Source organism: Eleutherodactylus coqui, chromosome 8 (genome assembly GCF_035609145.1).
Source record: "Eleutherodactylus coqui strain aEleCoq1 chromosome 8, aEleCoq1.hap1, whole genome shotgun sequence".
Classification (NCBI taxonomy): Eukaryota; Metazoa; Chordata; class Amphibia; order Anura; family Eleutherodactylidae; genus Eleutherodactylus; species Eleutherodactylus coqui.
The window spans coordinates 112,891,613-112,916,482 of NC_089844.1; the positions used below are offsets into that span (position 1 = coordinate 112,891,613).

The following is a 24,870-nucleotide window of genomic DNA, read 5'->3' on the forward strand; positions in this document are numbered from 1 at the left end:
ATTAGAACAATCCAGTTATAATTTGTGGGTTTTATTCTCTGTGCTCTGTGCACACAAACTTTGCGCATGCAAATACCTCATCATGTGAAGGAACCCTCATGTCCAAGGGCATAATTGAATTGCGGATACCGTGCGTCTCACCCACAAGTGTGATCCACAGTTCAATCTGCCCATAGAGAAGCATTGGGCATCTGCAGGTAATTAAATACCTGTGGATGCCATTTTTCCCGATTTCCAGCTCGCACGCGCGGGTTAAAATTCGCAGCATGCTCCATTTTCTGTGGGTACACGCACTGTGGATGTGCCGTGGATCCATGGGAAAGCAGAATATTAAAAAAAAAGAAAAATGCACAGTGCATGCTTGTGGTGCGTCGCTTTCGCACACAACCGCTGCGAAGAAGAAAGAAGACCTGGCTGGGACGGAGAAGACGTGCACCACATCCGGACAGGTAAGAAAATGTCCATGGCTGTGGACACGGGCGGATTCTGTGCGGGGTTCCGCACTTGGAATTCGCGCTAGCTGTGGACCGAGGCCTAAGACCTAGTGCCCACAGCTGTGACGGGCTCCGCAAGCGGAATTCCGCAGCGAGTCCATCACGGCGCGCCCCCAGAGACCCCATACTCACCTCCGGATCCGCTGCCCGATGTCCCGCATCCCGTGCCCACAGGATCACATGACGCACTGGCCGCGTCATATGACGCGGGCGTCAGTGGTCGGGGAAGTGTTTTCACGCTATCTACGGTTGTGCTACAGTGGAAGATAGCGTGACGGACGGCTTCCATTGACTGCAATGGAAGCTGTCCGCGCATACGCCCACGGCAAATAAAACATGCCGCGGGTGATTACGGGTGATTTCACAGGGCGGAATTCCACGGTGCAATCCCGCACCGTGAGCATGGCGCTATTAGGTTCAATAGAACCTAATAGCTGCGGGGCAACGCCACGGATTTCCACCGCATGGTGCGCGGCGGAAATCCACCCATGGGAATTAAGCCTAAAGGCTCTGTTCATATTGTGTTTGTAAACTATATTTGGCATACCAACTATGAAAGCTTCTGTGACATACTCTAAACTTATGCAAAAACACTAGGCAGGTATATCAGCATACCCTTTTTTTTGCTGCATATCTTAGGGCCCTTTGACACAGGACAATTGTCAAGTGCTAAAGGGCCTGACGGTTGTCGTTAAAGGGCTCTTTAGAGTGTGCTTTTAGCGCATTATAGGCGCGTTAAAAGATCGCATCTATTAGAAACAATGGTTTCCTATGGATATGTTCACATGAAGGAATTTTAGATGCACAAAATACTCTAAGGTCCGTGGATCGTGAAACGATAGGACCTGACTTGTCTTTGGTGCGTGATGAGTGGGAGTTTCCATAGACTCCTATGGGAGCTGAATAACACACACCACGCACCTCCTGATCGTGTGAATGGGCAATTTCACAGCTAATTAAGCTTGAGACTTTATAGCTGGAATTCACCCGTCCACAAGATCTTTAGTGCAGTATAGCCGCAATCTTTTCACACACCTATACTGTGCTAAAACCACGCTCGTCTGAACGAGGCCTAATACTGGGCGTCCAAAAAGAGCTAAGTTAACAAAATCAACTCTGTAACATCTATAATTTCGTTTAGTAATAAAGATGAGTGAGTATCGTCCTTTTCGAGTACCTGCCTGCTTGCCCGCAAAGATTTGGGTGCCAGCGGGGGTGAGTGCTGTGTTGCGGGAGTGAGCAGGAGGGAGCGTGGGGGGAGAGAGAGATCTCCCCACCGTTCCCCCCCACTCTCCCCCGCCGCCCCCCGCTGGCACCAGAATCTTTGCGGGCGAGTAGGCAGGTACTCGAAAAGGACGATACTCGCTCGAGTATCTGTCCTTACCGAGTATACTTGCTCATCTCTATTTAGTAACCCAACATTTAGCAAATGGCCTTTGTTCTGCAGATCAGCAGGGGTCCCAGAAATTGGACCTTCAGTGATCATGCCTCTTCTTCATCATGGACATGTCCTTACATGTTCCTAGAGATTAGCAGCTATCATCTTGCAGTATGCATTAGAGTCCTTAGAACCATGTCAGCAGAATGTTGAGATATATGTCATTTATGCCATTTTTGTTTTTCCTAGCTACCACTGACTGCTCCAAATGTCACCCTAATGCCACGTGTGAAGAGTTCTCAGGCAGAAAAGAATGCAATTGTAATGATGGGTTAATTGGCGATGGATTTAAATGCTCCGACATTGATGAATGTGCCTATTCTTGGTCCAACAACTGCTCTGGTCTCTGTATTAACACGTATGGGTCGTACAGATGTGAATGTGCCTATGGATTCATCGAAAGCCCTTCAAAAATTTGTGTTGATATTGATGAATGTTCTGACGAAAAACTCAATTCATGTCATTCTCTAGCATACTGCACAAATTATCCCGGTGGCTACTCGTGTGCATGTCCATACGGCTACTATGGAGATGGTAATCATTGCGAAGTCAATGAATGTATAAGAGGAGATTGTGGTCGAGACAAGGACTGTACAAAGTCTAAAGGATCTTTTAAGTGTTTTGACCCTTGTTTTAATTATGTTATACGTAATGATCCTTGGAGAAGCATTAACAGTAGTTCTACGTATTACTGTGATAGCGACTTATTTGGTTGGTACAGATTTATAGGTACTGGAGGCATTCGGATGTCAGAAACTTGCATGCCTGAAAGGCAGTGCGCTACACAATTCCCAATATGGGTAAATGGAATACATCCTGTAGAAAAAGAGGGAATAGCAAATCTTACTGCCTGTATTAACTATATTGGAAGCTGTTGTTATTGGTCAACCTCTGTCCAAATCAAGGCTTGTCCAGATGGATATCATGTATATAAAATAAATGGAGTGCCGTTCTGCAACTCAGCTTACTGCACAGGTACAGTACCTTCATCAGGTTTATTATTGCTTACTAGAGATGAGCGAGCGTACTCGTTTAGGGTGTTTTTGCACTCGATCACCGCTTTTTCCGAGTAACTGACTACTCGGATGAAAAGATTCGGGGGGCGCCAGGGGGCGGCGTGGTGGAGGGGGGGTAGCAGTGGGCAACAGGGGGAGCTCTCTCTCTCTCCCCCCCACTTCCCTCTGCAACCCCCCGCTCACCCCCGGCGCCCCCCGAAACTTTTCGTCCGAGTAGTCAGTTACTCGGAAAAAGCGTTGCTCGAGTGCAAAAATGCCCTTAACGAGTACGTTCGCTCATCTCTATTGCTTACCATTGTTGTAAAATATTCAACTAATGTTATGTTGCTGTGTTTTAGACCCAGGTACATTAAAGGATGTATGCCATTGTACAGAAGATGAAGAATGCAGAATGATTCGTGGGGAATACACATGCGCCTGTAAAAATGGACATGAAGTCAAAAGTATGTGAAACTGACTGTCAAACGTTTGTTGCATATTTAATAAGAATAATTTACAGCTTTTCCATATAGAGGCTGCTAGAAGAAGTAGTGCACTACTTACTCTTATGGTTGTGGTTTCTTTTGGATATGAACAGGGTAAAGAAAATCCCATGTATGTGCATTCAATGTAGACTGTCATCGGATTTCAGGCAGATTTCACGTGGAATCCACACCAAAATACATATCAAATCCTGAATTTGTGTAATGGGCACAAAACCATTTGTACAGACACTGTATGGTAGCATGCAAAATTTCTAGGGTTTTGTATCATACATTAGTACGCAGGAACGTAGCTATAGGAGGTGAAAAGAAAACAGTTGCTCTTAGGCACTGGTGCTTCAGTAAGTCAAATGCCCTATCGCCACATAATAAGACTGTAGTATTACATATGGCATACGGTAGGTAGGGAGGACCATGTTACAGATTTTGCTTTTGGGGCCTAGGCACTGTAAGGGGCTTCTGCCAAGACACAAACCCTGTGTGTTAACACACAAACCCAGTTCATGCGCTTGGTCACTCGCACGGTGCCAAGATTGTGAGTCCCCTCTATAGGCTGGAATGTCCTGGCATCTTGTAATATTACATCTCCTCTGCTGCGCCAGAGCAGAGGAAATGACTGGCTGGCAAAACCCGCTGTTTCTCAGGGGTGTCGAAAGCGGGATCCTATGTGATCAGCTGGTCACCCCAGGAGTGGGATACTGTTTGGGGGTACTTCAGTACAAATCACTCAAGGGGTTACTCGACCAGCTCCAATTTTTATGAAACTTGGGGCAAATTTGCAAAGGTCACTGAGAACCATAATTTTTGATAATTTATATTTTGGAAACTATTAAACATAGCAAGATGTGCAATGCCACATTCTCATTAATCTGTAGATTTATAACATATTCCTAACACTGTAATTCCCATAATTTCTGAGATATAAATTATTAAAATTGTGGTTCTCAGTGACCTTCAAAAAATTTAGTCCCCTGCATTTCTTGATCCATGACCTGATGGACCTGAAAATTGAGATTTTAATGTACATTCTACTGATTAACAAATGTGCTAACTTTCATATAAATTGGAGATGGTCGGGTGTTACCCCTTGGATGATTTGTGTGATTTTCCTGGAATGACCCAAGGCGCTCTCGATGATGGGATAACCCTTTTATGTTATACCTTTGGTAGTAGGCACTTCTTGTGCTACCATACTATTCTTCCACTGTATTCTCACTGGCACTGAATTCTTTCATTACATAGTGGACATTGGAACATGCCACAAATTTATTTTTTGCTCACAGATCCCATATGAATGAGGCATACAGAAATACAGCATGAGTGCCTATATTTCTATGGGTGCTGTATTTCGAATCCATAATATGGCCATATTAATGGGTCCTTAAAGGGGTTTTCTGAGCACAAAATGGAAATTCTGAAAGTGTTGAAATCTAGGCGGTATAGCTAGGTAGTAGCTTTAGGGCTAACTCCCATGGGCGGATTTCCGCCGCGTATCACATGGTGGAAATCCGCGGCGTTGCCCCGAAGCTATTAGGTTCTATTCAACCTAATAGCGCAATGCTCACGGTGCGGAATTCCACCCCGTGAATTCTTCCGTACTCACGCGCGGCATGTTCCATTTGTCGCGGGCGTACGCGCAGACGGCTTCCATTGCACTCAATGGAAGCCGTCCGTCATGCTATCTTCTGCTGTGTAGCACAGTGGAAGATAGTGTGAAAAAGCTTCCCCGCCTACCGAAGCATCATGTGGAACTTCAGGTGGCAGATCCAGAGGTAAGTATGGGGTCTCTGGGGGGGCATCGTGACGGGCTCCGCTGTGGTATTTCGCTTGCGGAGCCCGCACGGACGTGGGCATTGGGCCTTAATATGCCACTCTGGACCCTCTTCCTCATCCTATGCAGTTGCCGATCTGCTGATGTGTTTACATGTATCACTTGTACAGTAAACACAACAACAGATTGTTACCTACAACTTCTAGCACGCGTAGAGCTTGTTTACCGGCCAAATGCTGTAGCTCCCACAGCTCACAGGTCCTGCAACTTACTAGCATGATCCTCCCTCTCACTGAGAGTGCTTTCTCTCCTGTCCTCCCATCATGCACTGCTCACAGGATGTTGGAGGCTATGAACAGGGGAGGAAGTAGCAATTACAGACAAGATGTCAGAGGAGCTGGAGATATTTTTCAGGCGGAGAGTCACTTAACATTGATAGAAAATGAAGCTAGACCAAGTTCAGTAAACCTTAAGGCCCATTTAGACACAACGATTCTCGCTCAAAATTCGGTCAAAACCATCTTTTGAGCGATAAATGTTGCGTGTAAATGCAGGATTGGTTCCTCGCTCAATCCTAGTTTTCTAGAATTGAGCGATAAACTCTTATCAGCGGTGCAGGCTGCTATCACAGTTGGCAGCGCTGATAAGATTCTTTCAGCTTGTGTCCTGCTGGTAGTTCACAGCGGGACGCGAGCTGTGAGCTCAAAGAACAATGCAGCTGTTTGCTTTTGCAAGTGGCAGTGTCCCGCTCCAACTGCATAGCTCTTTAGTAGTTAATTAACTACTACAGACTATGCGAAGATGATTGCTCAAAACTGTCACTCAGACTGACATTTGACCGATTTTTGAGCGATCATCTTTCAGTGTAGATGGGGTCTTAGTCTGTGCCCGCAATGTCTCTTTAAGAGACATTAATAGAAATTCATTGAGTAATGTCATGAGCATTCATTGTGTAAGTTTATTATGCTTATTACAACACATACAAGACAGAGTTCCTACAAAGACACTGAAGTTGAAGAAAGATGGTGATTTTGATTTCTTCCACAGCCTTCCACAAGTGATTGTGAGAGGACATGACTTATGGGGTGTATATATACAATATAGTAGTCAAAAAGTAAAATATATTGAAATAGAAAATTGAGAGCAACAGCAATGTCCCAAATGTAGATAAATGCAACAGGTCATCCTGGATGATAAGTAAGTACCAACTCACCCAAATATCATAGAGTGCAAAGAAGAACTTAATTCGATGTCTAATTTGAAAAAGGCTCTATTGCAAAATGTTTCTGCGTACATTTGATTTGGAATACATATTTGTATACTTTAAATTGCTGATGTCCAATCAAGTTCAGAACATAATTTTGCATTTGCTTATGCCAAAAAAAGCTAAAAAGTCTAAGTATAATTTCTACATGAATAAGATTATTCCAATTTCACTTTTATAGATATCAGGGACTTGAAGCTTGATCTACAGTGTGGAGCGGGGAAAATTAAAGCGTCTTTCCGTACATGCCAGCTGAGAAGTCTGTACCTTAATGTCACCAGTATCTACCTTCTAAATAAAAGCTGCATTGGTTATACAGAGGGGAACAACACTGGAGTCATTTCAGCTATTACTCCCCTTCAGCAAGGAACATGTGGAAATCGTCGCACAGTAAGTATGCTTATACAGTGCTATTGCCAATCTGAGACAAATACGGCTGTCAGAAGACGGTGGCATCCCTCTGATACATCCCTTGATAACAGACACCTGGGTTATATTATAGCACCCTCAGGTGACTGCTGACATGTTGCTTGCTGTATTTTAGTATTTCAACATACAGTAAAAAAGACCAATTCTGTGGTATAGCTTTCATGGGGGATCTGGTTAGTATTTTGGGAAAGGTGGCACTTTGTGGACATATTTGCTTGAGATACTGTGGCTCATAATTATGGGCCCATTCTGGTTGGCACCAATGCAAGAACTGGCTGATAGTGCCATGGTGATATATGATGGATCTAATAGAGCACCCGGAGTCCTTAGAAAGTGAACTTGATCACAGTGTGGACACAGGCTCAGAGGGATATGTAAGTATGGAGTGTCAATTACAGCAATTGTACACGTTTTTATAGGGAAAAGGCTGGCTAAGTGCTTCCACACACTTTCGTTTTTTTTTTAACACTGCGATATCGCTGCGCTTTTTTAGCGCGATTGTCAATGGGACTTTCTAATGTTTAAAACGCATCGCAAGTTGGTGCTTTGCAATTTTTGTGCGATGCGTTTTTAACATTAGAAAGTCCCATTGACAAAAAAACAGCGATATAGCGTAAAAAAAAACGCGCAAGAAAATGCGAGTGTGCAGGAGCCCTTAGTAAGTGTTAACGCTATTGGCTCATGTTATGTTCTTCATTAGACGAAGAACCAGGAAGTATGTTACTTTCACTTACAAAAGAGAGGGGGGAATTAATGGTGGACTGCAGCTATAGCTTTCTTGATATCCGATTACAGCAGTGTCTAATAAGTATAGCTCAGCAGCTCTATGTAGTATTGTTAGAAAGAAGCATCTTGGTCCCCTGCAAGCGGGCAGAAATTCTGCAGCAGGATTTCCCACAGAATTTCTGCCCGTGCCCACCTGCATAGGATTGCATTTAAAAACGCAATCCTATGCACACAGCCACGATCTGTCCGCATGAAAACACACGCGGAAAACAAATCGCGGCATGTTCTATTTCTGTGCGGGTCTTCTAAACCCTGCTGTCTCCCTCACTCGGTAAGGTCTGTGCCCGGTTACCGCACTTCCTTCATATGATGGATCATCTTGGTTTGCATTAAATTTTTCTGTTTCTACTGTGTTTCCTCCAAATTAAGACCTACCCTGATAATAAGACCTACCCTAGTTTTGGGGGGAGGCTTCAAATATAAGGCCTCCCCTGAAAATAAGACCTAGCTAATTTGCATTAAAAAAATCTATACCCACCTTGTATGCGGCGTCCCGATGCCTCCGATGGTCTCCAGCGGCACTTCGGCAAACTGTGTCCTCCCCGTCTGATAGCTGAGCTTCTTCCTGGTGACGAAGCTTTGAATACCCCGCCTCCAGCAAAGCGAGTGCTGTGATTAGTTCATCGAGCGCCAGCAGGCAATCACAGCCGGCGCTCGATGAGCCAATCACAGCCACTCAGTGATGCAGATTACATTATTGACAGCAGCACATTCCCTGTCTAAATGAGGTGATGTGCTAATAGCAAATCATTTTTATGCCCATATAAAAGATGCAATAATTGACAAATGGGCGTTTATCACTTGTCATTCGATTGCTGGGCATGTTCTCACTGGGTAATGTTTATATTAACATCGGGTGTGTATGTGGGTCTGAACACTGTTTCTTACTATATATTCATGAATATGAAAACTATGTTTAGCTGTTTTTGAAAGTGCCATAGACATTGAATGGAGTGGCACTGCCCATGATCCACTGCTGCTCCATTCAAACCTTTACTTCCTGTTTAGCAATTGTGGAGTGTCATGGAATATAATAGTCTCAGAGCTTTGAGACTATTTGGTAGATGTCAATAAGTCTTAAGTATTTTCACCTTTGTACCGGAAAGCTACGTAACACTAATCTTTGTACCAGGCAACATTTGGATACGTCTTCTTCATTCTGTATAAGAATTGTCAATGCTCACAATAAAGTAGAATTCATTGATTCTCATGGAGGTGTCTTGACATAACATGGAGTGATTTCATGCTATTGATAGATAATGCTAGCAAAATCTCCTCATCACGGGCTTTCATATCTACCAATTTGGCACCTGGCAACGAGGTCATCAGATCGGTACCGATGTGGTCCGATAACAGGAGGGCCCACAAGTCGGACACCCAACGATCTAGTATTTCTCCATTGCTTCTGGCTGAAAAACCATTTTAATGTAACTTTGCTATTTTTAGGATAATGGAACACATGCTACTTACAAAAATACAATGCTTGTGCAAATGAAGACAGACGGAACGGTTGCAAGAAGCTCCAGAGTTCAACTGGATTTTTCTTGCACATATCCGCTGGATCTGGTGTTGAGTCTGGATAAAACACTAAAGCCAGTTATAAGGTAATGGTATCTCTAAATGTTGTATTTTAAAACCCCACCTTGTAAAAGTAACAATAAACCGTACTTAAATGTGTCTTGACAGAAGGACTACACCAAGGTGCCCCTGACCGTAATTGCAGCTGGACTGTGCACTGGAAATGATTGTGGCCACTAAGCTATTCCAAGAGCTGACCACAGATTAGAGCCACATATCCAGCTTGTTCGTGATGATCACAAGTTTTTTAACATGTATTTTTATTAATATTTAGACCAACAGAGAAGTCTCTCTAAAAGACAACCTCTTTGAGAAGACCATCCCCTTCTCCAGACCAAATTTCCTGTAATAGCTTTTCAGTTCCAGTCTATATTAACGTATACTGTCCATCTTCTTTCAGAAGACCAAGCCCCCAGAAGACACACTTTTCAATGCAATTTTGGGTGGTCACCTTAAAGACGTTTCACTGAACTTGGATCTTACTAATTTGACGCACTAAAGTACTTCTCTATGGCTCCCTGCACACTGGCGGAAATTCCGCGGCGGGATTTCCAGCAGAATTTCCGCCTGTGCCCGCTGCTATAGGATTGCATTAGAAAATGCAATCCTATGCACACAGCCGCAATTTGTCTGTGTGAAAACAGACGCGGAAAACAAATTGCGGCATGTTCTATTTCCTGGAAGTGGGTGAGCCGCAGGTCTCTGCAGGGGCACGGTCCACATGCTACTGCGAAAATTCTCGCAGCGGGATCTGACCCGGCCGTCTCTAGGCGGCCTATCATGGAGGCATCACAGCGGTGCTCTGTGCTTTATTATTAGGACATCATAGTAAAGGATTTGCAATGAAAAAAAATTGGCATGGATTTTTGGGGCATCTGGATTTATAACTATATAGCAGACCTTATCTGTTGTAGATTTTTCAAATTGCCGATCCCGAGCTCGTGGACAGGGGACGGCGCTTTTTGTAGCAACGCTATGGAAAGCTTCAGACAGCGTGGACAGCTTTATAAGACGCACTTTTTCCCCCTCCAAAGCGGGGTTGGGGGGGGGAAGGTTGCTGCGTCTTATAGGGCGAATGTGCCAAAAAAATTTGTTCTGGTCGCCATTTTTAGAGCGATCGCGAATTTAACGCACGAACGCGATTTAGTTAGCATGATTGCGTGTTCAACTCGCGATCTCACGAACCAATGTGTGACCAGTCTCCTCCCCACTGCCGCCCATACATACCTCTGATTGGTTGTGAGCACCGGCGGGTACTACTGCTGCTCTCCGCCTCCACCAAACGGCTTCCTTCCTTCCTCCTGCTGCACACAAGCGCCGCTTTGATATGGAGCGCCGGTTTTTCAGGCCTCTGCTGCTCCCTCTGCTCCGTCACCTGGCACTAACCCTGCGCTGTCCCTGGGTGAGTTCAAATTTTTTCCGCCCTATTTTCCCACTATAAAACGGGGGTGCATCCTATAGACCGGTAGGTCTAATAGAACGAAAAATACAGTATGTCATGCTTATGTTACAATTGATGGTATTTCATCACATGCAAATACCATGTTATGTAGCTATGCAACCCTCTATATTATATAATAATATTCAGAGACCTTCTCAGTGCCTAAGGGGGCTACTGAGAGGCCACCAATATGATAAATTACACCTAAGGGACATTGGGTAAGATTTGGGGTAAGATAAGTAAGGAACTTTGCTACAAATTTTGTATTGAGGCCCAGAAACTTCAAGTTATGCTTCGAAAGATACTGGTTGCATAACTATATTACAATATATACCATGTACAAATAGTTTTAGTGTCCTTTGATTTTTTCCTAATTATGATCCAAATTGTTTTAGAAGTTGTGGGGAGAGAAGTTCATAAAACCACATGTGGTGGGAATGGGATTTAGGTAAGAGATTCTGGGGTGAATTAACTAAATTAGTGTATAAGGTAGTAGGTGATAGTGATAGGCTAACCTTACACAGGTGAGCGCAATATGTGGCCGTTAATCATGCCCCCAATATTGCACTCCCCACCATGTGAAATACCAAGGGATAACTTCGGGGATGCAGGGATCCTGTCACAGCCACAGCAGAGGATCGCAGAGTTTCTTCCATTGAAAACAATTGGGGTGCGAGATCACACAGTCAGATAGAACATGCTGTGATTTGTTTGCATCGAATCACAGTGCCATGCGGGAAAACATCGATCATGTGTATGAACCCATTCAAATGGATGGGGTTCAAATTTGTGTGAAATCTGTGCATCTCAAAACGCACAAATCTCACGCAATTGTATCACCCGCGTGAAGCCGGCCTTAGGGTACAATTTCTACCAACTATTTTTTTTTTCGTTATAGTGAGGTAAAGGTTTCTTTCAGGGTAGAAAAAAAATGATAATGCATATATTGGCTACTGGTAGAGCAAATATAATGAGAAAATGGAAAATATATTACTGTCTGATAGAGTAGAGGAAATAAATGATATTGTTTGGGTAATAAATTGTTTCAGAGATTGGACTGGATGAGTTATTTTGATTTGATTTGGAATAATTTGATGTTGTTCATAAAATTGGAACAATGTTTGAGGGGAAAACTAAATTTTTGTGTTTTGATTTCTTTATACTCATCTTTATATTCTTTGTACTACTGGATTGCTTGTGTATTTTCTTCTTATTTTTTGTGAACGATTCAGAAAAATTAATAAATGTTTGGAGTGTAAGTAAAATATTATTAATTGTCCTTGGACCCTGCAGAGAACATTCTGATGGTCCATTTGATCATTGCACACACATACTCAACAAGGTCAAAAAGTTGTGAATTAAGCCATGCAAGCTTATATACCCAGCGTTGCCCGTGTTTCCACTTGTACAACACATTACAGGAAACTCCGTTTTAAATTTTTTTTTGAGCTTTAGACCAGTATAAGATCTTCTGGTGGGCCAGTCTGATTCCGCATATTTTCTATCAATGTAGCATGCATTGCACAAGAAGACGTATGTTTCTAAAGTTCAACTGATGTTAAGAACTAAGTTTAGTGATGACATAGTTTTAATTCTTTTTGTTCCTATTATGTATAAAGCGCTTATAATTAGAGATGAGCGGGTATATTCGCTAAGGCACATTACTCGAGCGAGTAGTGCCTTAGCTGAGTATCTCCCTGCTCGTCTCTAAAGATTCGGGGGCCGGCGGAGGGCGGCGGGGGAGAGCGGGGAGGAACGGAGGGGAGAGCTCTCTCTCCCCGCCGCAACTCACCTGTCACCCGCGCCGGCCCCCGAATCTTTAGAGACGAGCAGGGAGATACTCGGCTAAGGTACTACTCGCTCGAGTAATGTGCCTTAGCGAGTATACTCGCTCATCTCTACTTATAACCTTTCTTGGTGCTGAATTAGTGACTTTTGATTATAGGGCTCAGATATGTCTATGTATTGCTTGAGCATTAGTATATTGCTTCAGCAGTTATACAAACGTCAAGGGCCAAGGCCCTTTTAGACGGAACGACTGTCAAGCAAATGATGCCCGGCACTTGTTCCCGCACATATTAGCTCTTGTGCACCTCCACAGGAGCTAGTATCGCTAGCTCACAGCAGGGCGGCTGCAGGAGATTTCTTTCCTAATGCTCCCCCGCCCCTTTCCATTGACATAACACAGCGGCTGTTTAGTACTGAACAGCAGCTATTTACACTGAACAATGAGCGATCAGCTCATCGTCCATCATTTATGCTGACTAAACAATGCATGATGATCTTATTGCTCATCGTTCAGGGTAAATAGCAGCCGTTCAGTACTGAACGGCCGCTGTGTCATGTCAATAGAGAGGGGCAGAAGAAAGCAAAGATCGAAATCTCCTGCAGCCGCTTCACCCCCCCCCCCCTGCTGGCCCCTCTGTGAGCGACCCAGCACTACTAGCTTCTGTGCAGGAGCATGGGAGCAAGGACACACAGGGACGAGTGTCGAGCATCGTTTAGTCCACCTTTAGTCATTTTCAGTATCAGTAATTTAGTTGTTATTTTTACAGTTCAGTGACATTGACCATTGAAGGTGCTGGAGAATTCAAAGCAGAAATGCTGCTCTATAAAGATGACACTTATGAATCCCCGTATGACGGTTCTGAGATTTCAATGTCAACAGAAGACACACTGTATGTTGCAGTCACTCTTGATGGTGAAACTTCGGATCAGTATGTTGTGGTGCTGGAGAACTGCTTTGCTACTCCAACAAGAAACCCTGATGATCCGATGAAATATCATATAATAAAAAATAGGTATGTTTAAGAAAAAGTAGCTACAACATGCATAACACATAAAGAAATGATGAACTGAACTCCGATATTGTGCTATAACCATTACCAGCATAATTCCTGGTTAATGGTATGTCTATTAGGATTATGGGTACACATTATGGGGATCTTGTGTCTTAGATTTTATTGGGACCCTGTGTCTCCATCCCTGTATGGATTTTCTGTCACTCACCTTGTATGCGGTTTCTGTACGCATAAGCAACCCTCTGGTTTTAAGACAAATTCTATCAAGACAGGAAGGGGAGGAGGGTTTATTACATGCAGCAATTCTTGCTCTGCCCTTCTGATATACCAGTTCTGAGCCCATTTTTGGCTGTCTCAGATGGCTGCAGCAATTATTAGTTACTCAATGAACACTGCATGTGCACTGCTCTTTCATTGGCCTTTGCTGATTACATGAGCAGTTCTGGCCAATCAGAAAACATGTATAGTGTATTGGTAGAGTAACTCTACCAATGCACTTTGGGGAATAGGTGGTCTGAAGATTGCGTTGGCCATCTGGAAATGAATCTGGGACAGCAATATCGGAGGGACAGAAGAGAACAACTACTGCAGGTAATATACAACCATCTCTGCAGCGTCTTGGGAGCAGGCCCTAGCCTAGGAGACAGTGGGGATTGGGGGTAGGCCCTTATCATGGTGGCTCTAGTGTCTCCCACCCGGAGGGTAGCCAGGAGCCCGTCCAACAGAGACTCGGGCAGGCTATTAAAGTGTGGGTAACCGGGGACTTGGTTACCTGGTTTCTTCTGCTGGATTGTCATGGGTGACACCACTGTTTCTTCATCTGCGGTGATGCTGGGTTACAGAAAGATAGTCCATACGCAGAGGAGTTGAAAACAAAGCCGGGAACGGTTGGCGATGTTGCTTTACTTGTATTCCAATATTAAACAGTTTAGAAGTACAGAAGTCTAATATAGCACAGCTATAGACAGAATTAGTAGTGAGACAGGGAGGCAGAACACAGTATGAATATTGGGCCCACAGTCCTAGTTATCTGTGCAGCTCCGCTACTGGAAAATCACATACTCTTCCCTCTCCGAACTCTCAACCTGTCAACACTCACTTGTCAGACACTTCTTAATGCTGCATGGGAAACTCCTCTTCCTCACATAGGCTTGTAGTTATCCTGCGGTCTCCTGAGATCAAATAAGTCCAAGGGAGACGGGTGATACCTTTTGGCCTCCTCCATTTCTAGTAGTTTAGGCCAGATTACTTTATAGGGACTCAGATTAGACTCCTCCCAGGCTGCTTCTCCTTGCAGACCTGTTTCTGACTCTCTTGCTAACCAACTCGCATTCGCACTCTGCAACCACTAATATAAAGCATGGTCAGGTGACCACAGACTCACAACACAAAAAGGTTACGTTTCCAGACAGAGACAGCTCATGCAGAAATTAACTCTTTCAGTGCTGCAGAGGTGCACCATACATACTTCATGCACACAGAAGTTGCTGACAATACAAAAACACAAGACAAAAATAAAAGATATTCTGAAGTGGCCTATAGGTCTAGTGATGGCAATGATACAGACTAGGCCATAGAAAAGTAGGCTGGCACCACTTTCTTATGAAAGCTGTCTGAAAGAAAATTTGTCTTTGTTGCCCATAGCAATCAATCACAGCACAGCTTTAATTTCTTATACTGCTGAGGCAAAATGAAAGCTGCACTGTGATTGGGTACTATGCGCAACATAGATTTTCTTTTAGACACCTTTCATAAGCGTGCGGTGCCGGGCTTATTTTCTGTGGTTTACTGTGTATTTAGGCACTGACTGTGGTTTTCATGTGCATGTTTGACAAAATCCTGCACATACCCCTCGGTCTGTAGATATAAGAAAATCATAGCATGTTCATTTTGAGAGTTTGTGCATTGTTAGCAGTTTATTTAATTACTATGTTTTTTTTTTATACAGATGTCCTAATCGGAGGGATGTATCTGTAAATGTCGAGGAAAATGGAGTCTCCCAACGAGGTCTCTTCTCTGTTCAGATGTTCAAATTTGTTGGAGATAACGACGCAGTATATCTGCACTGTCAGTCAAACATCTGTGACACCACAATAAACATATGTAAACCCGTAAGTGGAGTGCCTTTCACTGAAAACATTTTCAAAAGCTATTATACCTATTTGTTAATTGCATTTTAGATGCTTTTATTCATTTAGTAAACCTCATAATTAGAGATGAGCGAGCATGCTCGTCCGAGCTTGATGCTTGTTTGAGCATTAGCATACTCGAAAGTACTCGTTACTCGAGCAAGGAACCACGTGGTGTTCAAGAAAATTTCACCCTCTCCTTCCCCCATGTTTAGCGGCGTTTTTAGCCAATGAACATACAGGGAAGGCTTTGGCACCTCCTGCTAAGACGTGCCAACCCTGTGCACGTCTATAGCAGTGATTGGCTGGCCGGATCAAGTGACCTAGGATCATAAAAACTCAGGTCACCTGATGCTCGCCTTACACGGCGGCTGGATTAGCTGAGGGACAGAGCTGCTGTGAATGAGGGAGAGCGTTAGTGTAGGTTAGAAGGAGCGTTTAGGCAGGGATCCATCTTCAAAGAACCCAATGGTCCTTTTTAGGACTACAACTCCACTTTTGTGCATCGTCAGTTTGGCTGCCTGGGACCAGTATTGTGCACAAAGCATTCACAAGCATCCCGGCTGTATACTGTATACTGTTACCGGTTCTATACAGTATACTGCTACTGGTGTACACAAACTACATAAGAACTAACAAAACTCCACTCATTTTTCATTTTTTTATTTGTTTTTGGCTGAAAGCATTTGCATAAAAGGCCAAAGTGTGTGTCCTGTCAATCCACACTATATAAAAAGACCTTACGCATTTTACACTGTCTATTTTTGGCTTAAAGCGTACGTAAAATACCCCTGTGTGTCCTGTTAACTCGCATTATTTAACAAGACTGCACATTTTACACTGTCTATTTTTTGCTATAGTGTACACAAAATACTCTTAGTGTGTGTCCTGTCCATCCGCACTATATAACAAGACTGTACTCATTTTACACTGTCTATTTTGGGCTTAAGGCGTACGTAAAATACCCTTAGGGCTCATGTCCACGGGCAAAAGAAGGATCCCATAGGGATGCATTGACCACCCGCGGGGTAGATAAATACCCGCGGATGGTCAATAAAAGTGATTTAAAAAAAAATGGAGCATGAAAAAATCTGGACCATGCTCCATTTTCGTGCGGGTCTCCCGCGGGGACGGCTCCCGCGGGCTTCTATTGAAGCCTATGGAAGCCGTCCGGATCCGCGGGAGACCTAAAATAGGGATTTAAAAGAATTTACTCATCCGGAGCGGACCGGGAAGGTCTTCTCTTCCTCACGGCCGGATCTTTCTTGCTTCGGCTCGGCGGATGTGCCCGGCGCTTGTGCGCGGCACGTCGGCGACGTGCCGCCAGCGTGACGAATTCATCCGCCGTCCGAAAAAGAAGATCCGGCCGTGAGGAAGAGAAGACTTTCCCCGCCCACTCCGGATGAGTAAATTCTTTTAAATTCCTATTTTCAGCGCTCATGTCCGCGGGGCAGGAGGGACCCGCTGCAGATTCTCCCTGGAGAATCCGTAGCGGGCCTGATTTTCCCCGTGGACATGAGGCCTAAGTGTGTGTCCTCTCGATCTGCACTATATAAGAAGACTGTACACATTTTACACTGTCTATTTCTGGCTTAAAGCATATGCAAAATACCCCTCTGTGTGTCCTGTCGATTCACACTATATAACAAGACTCGTTCCAGTTTCATACGCCCACAGAGTCCACAAATGTATCCCAGTGCAGTGTCCAGCTATCTGACACCGAGACAGAATGAATTGTCCTGGTTTGGCCACTCTAATTTCTTTATAGTACATGCTGTCTTTCCCTAGGGCACTGGTTAAAAAGCCCCTCGAGGAGAGGCAGGGGCTGGGACAGGCGGTAGGTTGCCTGGCGGTGGACTGCCACCTGGATCCCATTAAGCAAGTGCGAGCTCTATGTTAAAAAAATATTTTAGGGGTTCACCTGCACTCTGGGTAAACAAATCTTTCAGGGGTACACCTATACTCTTGGTACACAAATACCCTGCACTCAAAAAATCTTTCAGGTTCTCACCTGCAATCTTGGTAAAAAAAAATTCTTCTTTTTAAAATGGGTTGTTTTCTTCATTAAAAATGTAGAAGTACTGGCCTCTGAGTCCCCCTTATGCCTGCATTTGTGGCTAATGAAATGCTGCGACAGAGGTGGCATAGGATGGCACTTACAATCATACATTAATTTGTCTGCAATTTGTCAGCTATGAAGCACAATTTTAAAAGGGTCACACGGCGTACGGAAACGTATCCCAGCGCGGTGTCCATCTTTGGCCACTAATTTCTTTACAGTTTATGCTGTCTTTTCCTGGGGCACTAGTTAACAAGCCTTGCCTGTCGGTGGACCGCCACCTGAATCCCATTAAGCAAGTATGAGCTGTCGCTCAAAAAATCTTTCAGGTCTTTACCTGCACTCTTGGTAAACAAATCTTTCAAGGGTGCACCTATACTCTTGGTAAACAAATCCTTTAAGGGGTTCACCTTTACTCTTGGTAAACAAGTCTTTCAGGGTTTCACCTGCACTCTGGGTAAAAAAATCTTTTGTTTTAGAATGGGTTGTTGAATTGTGGAGATGTGTAGAAGTACTGGCATCTGAGTCCCCTTCATACCTAGGTTTGTGGCTCATGAAATTTTGTGATGGAGGTGGCATGGGATTGGAATTATGATCATACGTTAATTTATCAGCAATTCTCATCAGCATTGTGGGCTATCGCCCACAATTTCAAAGATGGTTGCTGGCAGGCCCTGCCAACCCTCTGCAGTGTGTGTCTCCTGTTCCTACTCATTAAATACACACTTATAAAAAGACATGAGGATGGTGTGGCTATCAAGTGACCGTGTGGCATGATAACAGCAGAACGCTGCGCTGGGAAAAATTTCAGTATGCTGTAGACGCAGGCTCGTGCCTGCGTCCTGGGGGGATTGGACAGCAATGCCAGCATGTAACACAAGAGAAGAGGCAGTGGTGTCACCCGCAGGCGATGATTGGCCTTCCTTTCACCTAGTGTGGTGCTTAGCTAAGATGTGCCAGCACGTGGGCCTTGCTGATTATGGTCTGGCCCAACTAAATTGTTAGGGGGTGACCACCAGGCTCTTGCCCACAATTTGGCTTAATAGTGGGACCTGGGAGCCTCAGATGCAGCCATGCATGCTGCCCCTGCTGTTCCCTATCTATTTCTTTGGTGTTTTTTTTATCACTTTCTGATGTTTTTAGGTTAATCACACACACTCCCCTATGCAGAGCACCTTGAAAAATGCTCAAGTCTAACATTGACTTCAATGGGGTTCATTTCTCGAAACGAGCTCTCGAGCATTACAAAAAGTTCAGCTCGAGTAATGAGCACCCGAGCATTTTGGTGCTCGCTCATCTCTACTAATAATCCATCATGTTAATTTAAAAATTTACACTCATTTTACGGTCATATTTCCTATTACCCTGTACCTCCATTATGTAATTATATCTGGTCTAAGGTGGTGAAGAAATTAATATTGATATACATTATAAATAGTGATCTAAGGTATTTACGGATTATTATATAGTATCTCTGGAGGCCATGGATGGTTTTACATCATGAAATTCCATCTGCGTGTAGTTGTTCACTGCATAGGACAGGGGTATCAGACTCATTGTCACAGAAAGCCACATCAGCCTTATGGTTGCCTTCAAGGGGCCGATTGTAATTGTATAGTAAGCACTCATTCACGTGAGCATACTTGTGCAGCATATTATGTGCGCAATTTTTGTGCACGTAATATGCAGTAATTAGAACTTATTGATTTCCACAGGAGCGTATTTTTTTGCGATGTCTAATTGCATGAAAAAATGTGTGGCATAACCTATTGTGGTGCGTATTGTGCACCGCAACAGGCCATTAAAGTTAATGGGCGGAGGCAAATATGCAGTGAATACGCAGGAAACCTGCGTATTTGGCATCATTTCAATAAGCCTTACTGCAGTCCTTTTTGTGGGTGCAAATACACAGTATTCTTGCACACATAAAAACAAACCAGAGCAGCCGAAAAACATTGGCATAAGCAGTTTTTGGTTGCACAAATAGACATCGGTGCGGAAAGGTCAGCGGTCACAGACTCTGCACTGTGCCACTGGCGTCTATGCCAAGGTGAGAGGTCAGTTGTCATAGACTCAAAAATCTCACAGCATTCAATGTGATATTTCTCAGGAACTTCATTTCTATAATTGTATTAACATGTAAGTACAATATGCTTTCCTTGCAGTCATGCCTTGGCTTCCGCTCAAGCTCCCCTGAGAATGATGAAAATGCTTTTGCTTTGAACGTTGGTCCCATATCAAGGAAGTATTGAGACAATTGTTACTGGAAGGATCGAGTTTCATCGACTACTTTCTTCAGAATATCAGAGGTTCCCTGCAGGAGAACAGCCGCTGTCACATTGAGGTCCTCCAATTTGATCCTGTTCTGTCAAAACCCAATAGCTCCTTTAACCCATTTAGTGGCACGCCCAGAAAATCTCTTTCCTCCAAAATTTGGAAATGATTTTAAAAAATTGTTAGAATGTATTCTTTCATTATGAAAAAATGTTGCAATGTGATTGTTGCATTCCTTAATAAATACTTGTGAGATTAAATTGCATTGTTGACTTTTATTTAAAAAACTTGCCCTGTGAGGTATGACATGGTAATAATAAACCTGCCATTGAAGGGGTTAAGAGATCTGCTGCACAGGATGAAATATTGAGTCCCGAAATATATGCTGTTAACTTGCTGATTTTGGTACAGAATTGAAAACAGCAGAATTCAGCTGGCAATTCTGCATCAAAATCCGCAGTTAGCAGTGCAGATTTTGGTGCGGAATTCAGAACCGGCGTATTCCCCAAAGCTTTTGTGGAATATTCCGTTTTGTGTGAAAAGTCCCTTTCACTAATCTTTAGTATGCAGGCAGTTTAGATTATAGAAAATAATACTTATACATACTATTCCCATTGTCACATTTGTATTTACTGGAAAAGCTGCATCATAGTCAATGCTAAAGCTTATACTGCTGTATTCTAAAACTGCTCCAATCTGTAGTGAAATATTGATGTAATTAGGGCTACAGACCTATTTTGTCTCCAACCCCTAACCCCCTACTGCTGTCTGTCCCTTCTCTGTTCTTTGCTGTACACTTGTTAATTTATCATGTTTGTAATAATATCCTAAAGTTATATTGTATTTCTTCTTTATATTGAAAAGAACCTCCGGATCCTGTTCCTTCTGACGATGTGTTTTTCCACGTGGCTATTTTCAAAATTAATAAACTATAGTTTTATCGTTTTGATTGCTGTTGACCTGTATACAAATATCATTTAATTCAAGATGTTTGTACAAAACATCTTAAACAAAAATAAATACACGTATTCTGCAGGTTCGTATAGGGCAAAGAGGTATCCTTTTTGAATAGGTTTCACATGAAATATACCAATCCCTTGTGTTCCCAATAGTCCTATAGGCCCTCTTACTGGTTATAAAGATGTTTGGTATCCTGCAGTATATCGGTTCACATTTGCTGTAACTGAGCCTCTAGATCATGCAAACCTGGAGGCTGTTGAAGTTGCAGAACACTGCCCCCACTGCTGGTGTGCGATCGGCAAGGCTACACTGTACCTGCAAACTTTGGTGTTGTAGCTAAAGTTGCAGTGTAGGCCTAGCTTAAAGTAGCTGCTTGCCCTTGTCCTCCAATGACAATAAAGTAGCAAAGTGCACCCGCCACTGCCCCAATGATAATGAAGCAGCCTAGTCCCTCCATGTCAATGAAGTAGTCAGGTGACCACCCCCTCTGCTCCAATGACAAGAAAGCAGCGAGGTAACCCTTCCTAACAACAATAAAGTAGACAGGCGATATCGACTTCTACTCTAATGACAATAAAACAGCCAAGTGACTCCTCATCATGACAAAGTAGCCAGGTGACCCCCCTTCCCTCAATCACAAAGTAGCCAGGAGACACTCCCTACCCCAATTACTGTAAAGCAGCCAGGTGAGCGCCCCCTCCCAGCAGTGCGGTTCATACCTAATTGTACTGAGGAGAACATAGCAGGATGAGTACTCAGTTGTAGATCATCATCCAGCTCCTTCCATGCAGCCTTTGAGGCAGGGGGCAGGTCATCTAGCAGGCGGGTTTTGCCTGTCGCATGTCATCTAGATGGAGAAATCATTCTTACAGCACAACTGTGCATTGATGGCATTGCTTGCAAATGGTGACAAGACTAAAAATAATAATGTAATAATAATAATCTTTATTTAGCGCCAACTAGAGATGAGCGAGCACCAAAATGCTCGGGTGCTCGTTACTCGGGACGAACTTTTCGCGATGCTCGAGGGTTCGTTTCGAGTAACAAACCCCATTGAAGTCAATGGGCGACCCGAGCATTTTTGTATTTCGCCGATGCTCGCTAAGGTTTCCTTGTGTGAAAATCTGGGCAATTCAAGAAAGTGATGGGAACGACACAGCAACGGATAGGGCAGGCGAGGGGCTACATGTTGGGCTGCATCTCAAGTTCACAGGTCCCACTATTAAGCCACAATAGCGGCAAGAGTGGGCCCCTCCCCTCCCAAAAACTTTTACTTCTGAAAAGGCCTCATTAGCATGGCATACCTTTGCTAAGCACCACACTACCTCCAACAAAGCACAATCACTGCCTGCATGACACTCCACTGCCACTTCTCCTGGGTTACATGCTGCCCAACCGCCCCCCCCCCCCCCCCACTCCCACAGCGCACACCAAAGTGTCCCTGCGCAGCCTTCAGCTGCCCTCATGCCACACCACCCTCATGTCTATTTAGAAGTGCGTCTGCCCTGACGAGGAACCGCAGGCACACACTGCAGAGGGTTGGCACGGCTAGGCAGCGACCCTCTTTAAAAGGGGCGGGGCAATAGCCCACAATGCTGTACAGAAGCAATGAGAAATAGAATCCTGTGCCACCGCCATCAGGAGCTGCACATGTGGGCATAGCAATGGGGAACCTATGTGCCACACACTATTCATTCTGTCAAGGTGTCTCTGCATGCCCCAGTCAGACCGGGCTTTTTAATTCATAGACACAGGCAGGTACAACTCCCTATTGTGAAGTCCCTGTCGACCGACAGCATGGGTGGCTCCCTGGAACCCACCGGCGATACACAAAAATATCCCATTGCATTGCCCAACACAGCTGAGGTAGTAATGTCGTGCTTAATGCAGGTGGGCTTCGGCCCACGCTGCATGCCCCAGTCTGACTGTGGTTCTTTACAAGTGGAAACAGATGCATTTATAATTCCCTGTGGACCCACAGCATGGGTGGGTGCCAGGAAGCCACCGGCGGTACATAGAAATATCCCATTGCATTGCCCAACACAGCTGAGGTAGTAATGTCGTGCTTAATGCAGGTGGGCTTCGGCCCACACTGCATGCCCCAGTCAGACTGGGGTTCTTTACAAGTGGACACATGTAGGTTAAACTCCGTGTGCACCTACAGCATGGGTGGCTCCCTGGAACCCACCGGCGGTACACAAAAATATCCCATTGCATTGCCCAACACAGCTGAGGTAGTAATGTCGTGCTTAATGCAGGTGGGCTTCGGCCCACACTGCATGCCCCAGTCTGACTGTGGTTCTTTACAAGTGGAAACAGATGCATTTATAATTCCCTGTGGACCCACAGCATGGGTGGCTCCCTGGAACCCACCGGCGGTACACAAAAATATCCCATTGCATTGCCTAACACAGCTGAGGTAGTAATGTCGTGCTTAATGCAGGTGGGCTTCGGCCCACACTGCATGCCCCAGTCTGACTGTGGTTCTTTACAAGTGGAAACAGATGCATTTATAATTCCCTGTGGACCCACAGCATGGGTGGGTGCCAGGAAGCCACCGGCGGTACATAGAAATATCCCATTGCATTGCCCAACACAGCTGAGGTAGTAATGTCGTGCTTAATGCAGGTGGGCTTCGGCCCACACTGCATGCCCCAGTCAGACTGGGGTTCTTTACAAGTGGAAACAGATGCATTTATAATTCCCTGTGGACCCACAGCATGGGTGGCTCCCTGGAACCCACCGGCGGTACATAGAAATATCCCATTGCATTGCCCAACACAGCTGAGGTAGTAATGTCATGCTTAATGCAGGTGGGCTCCGGCCAACACTGCATGCCCCAGTCAGACTGGTAATATGTACCTTAACAGTAACCGCGTTGGTGGTAATGTGGTGGTGACTGCGGACCTAGTAGCGCGGTTTTATTTTGTTTGTTTTCGGAATGTGGCCAGGATTAAGTGGGCCGTGGCGGGGGATGTTTTGGAGGCACTACGTGTCCTCTTCACGTGTCCGTGGTTATATGCACCTTAACAGTAACAGCGTTGGTGGGAAATGGCCTCGCCGCCATCATGTCTTTGGGAAGCCTCTGTTTCCACACCCCAGAGACATACCATTAGCAGCGGTATAGGCAGAGCCCAGAATTAGTAACATTTCAGCCGTAGCATTAGCGACAGGCCCCACTAACATATCACTAGCAGCATTATAGGGGGAGCACAGTCTTAGTTCCATTTAAGTCATTGTAGCAGCCTACACAGGCCCCAGGAACAATTCCGAAGCAGCAGTATAGGAGGAGCATAGTCTTAGTTCCATTTAAGTCATTGTAGCAGCCTACACAGGCCCCAGGAACAATTCCGAAGCAGCAGTATAGTGGGAGCGCAGTCTTAGTTCCATTTCAGTAGCTGCAGTATAGCCAAGGCCCAAGTTACATTTATGTAGCTAAAGTGTAGGCCAACCCCGCACACACTTCTGTACCATGAGTGCAGGTGAAGAACATACAAATTGCTATGATTACACTGTAGGTGAGGGCCCCAAAACATTGGTGTACCAACAGTACTAATGTACCTCAGTAAAAATTGGCCATGCCCAACCATGATGGCAGGTGAAACCCATTAATCGCTTTGGTTAATGTGGCTTAAGTGGTAACTAGGCCTGGAGGCAGCCCAGTTTAACTAAAAATTGGTTCAAGTTAAAGTTTCAACGCTTTTAAGAGCATTGAAACATATAAAAATTGTTTAGACAAATTAGATGAGTGAGCCTTGTGGCCCTAAGAAAAATTGCCCGTTCAGCGTGATTACGTGAGGTTTCAGGAGGAGGAGCAGGAGGAGGAGGAGGAATATTAGACACATATTGATGAAGCAGAAATGTCCCCGTTTTGGATGGTGAGAGAGAACGTAGCTTCCATCCGCGGGTGCAGCCTACGTATTGCTTACGTATCGCTGCTGTCCGCTG

At 44.5% G+C, this 24,870-nt stretch overlaps 1 protein-coding gene across 1 annotated transcript in view; it reads left to right on the forward strand.

Annotated features, from left to right (window-relative positions):
- LOC136576706 (uromodulin-like) overlaps positions 1 to 20,880 on the forward strand; it is a 54,589-nt gene extending 33,709 nt beyond the window's left edge. Inside the window, exons 9-15 of the mRNA XM_066576239.1 lie at positions 2,122 to 2,907; positions 3,287 to 3,391; positions 6,647 to 6,855; positions 9,127 to 9,284; positions 13,255 to 13,500; positions 15,449 to 15,611; positions 19,854 to 20,880. Coding sequence (XP_066432336.1) covers positions 2,122 to 2,907; positions 3,287 to 3,391; positions 6,647 to 6,855; positions 9,127 to 9,284; positions 13,255 to 13,500; positions 15,449 to 15,611; positions 19,854 to 19,940 — 1,754 coding nt within the window. The 3' untranslated portion in view covers positions 19,941 to 20,880. The remainder of the gene's footprint in view (positions 1 to 2,121; positions 2,908 to 3,286; positions 3,392 to 6,646; positions 6,856 to 9,126; positions 9,285 to 13,254; positions 13,501 to 15,448; positions 15,612 to 19,853) is intronic.
- Positions 20,881 to 24,870: the final 3,990 nt, after the last annotated feature.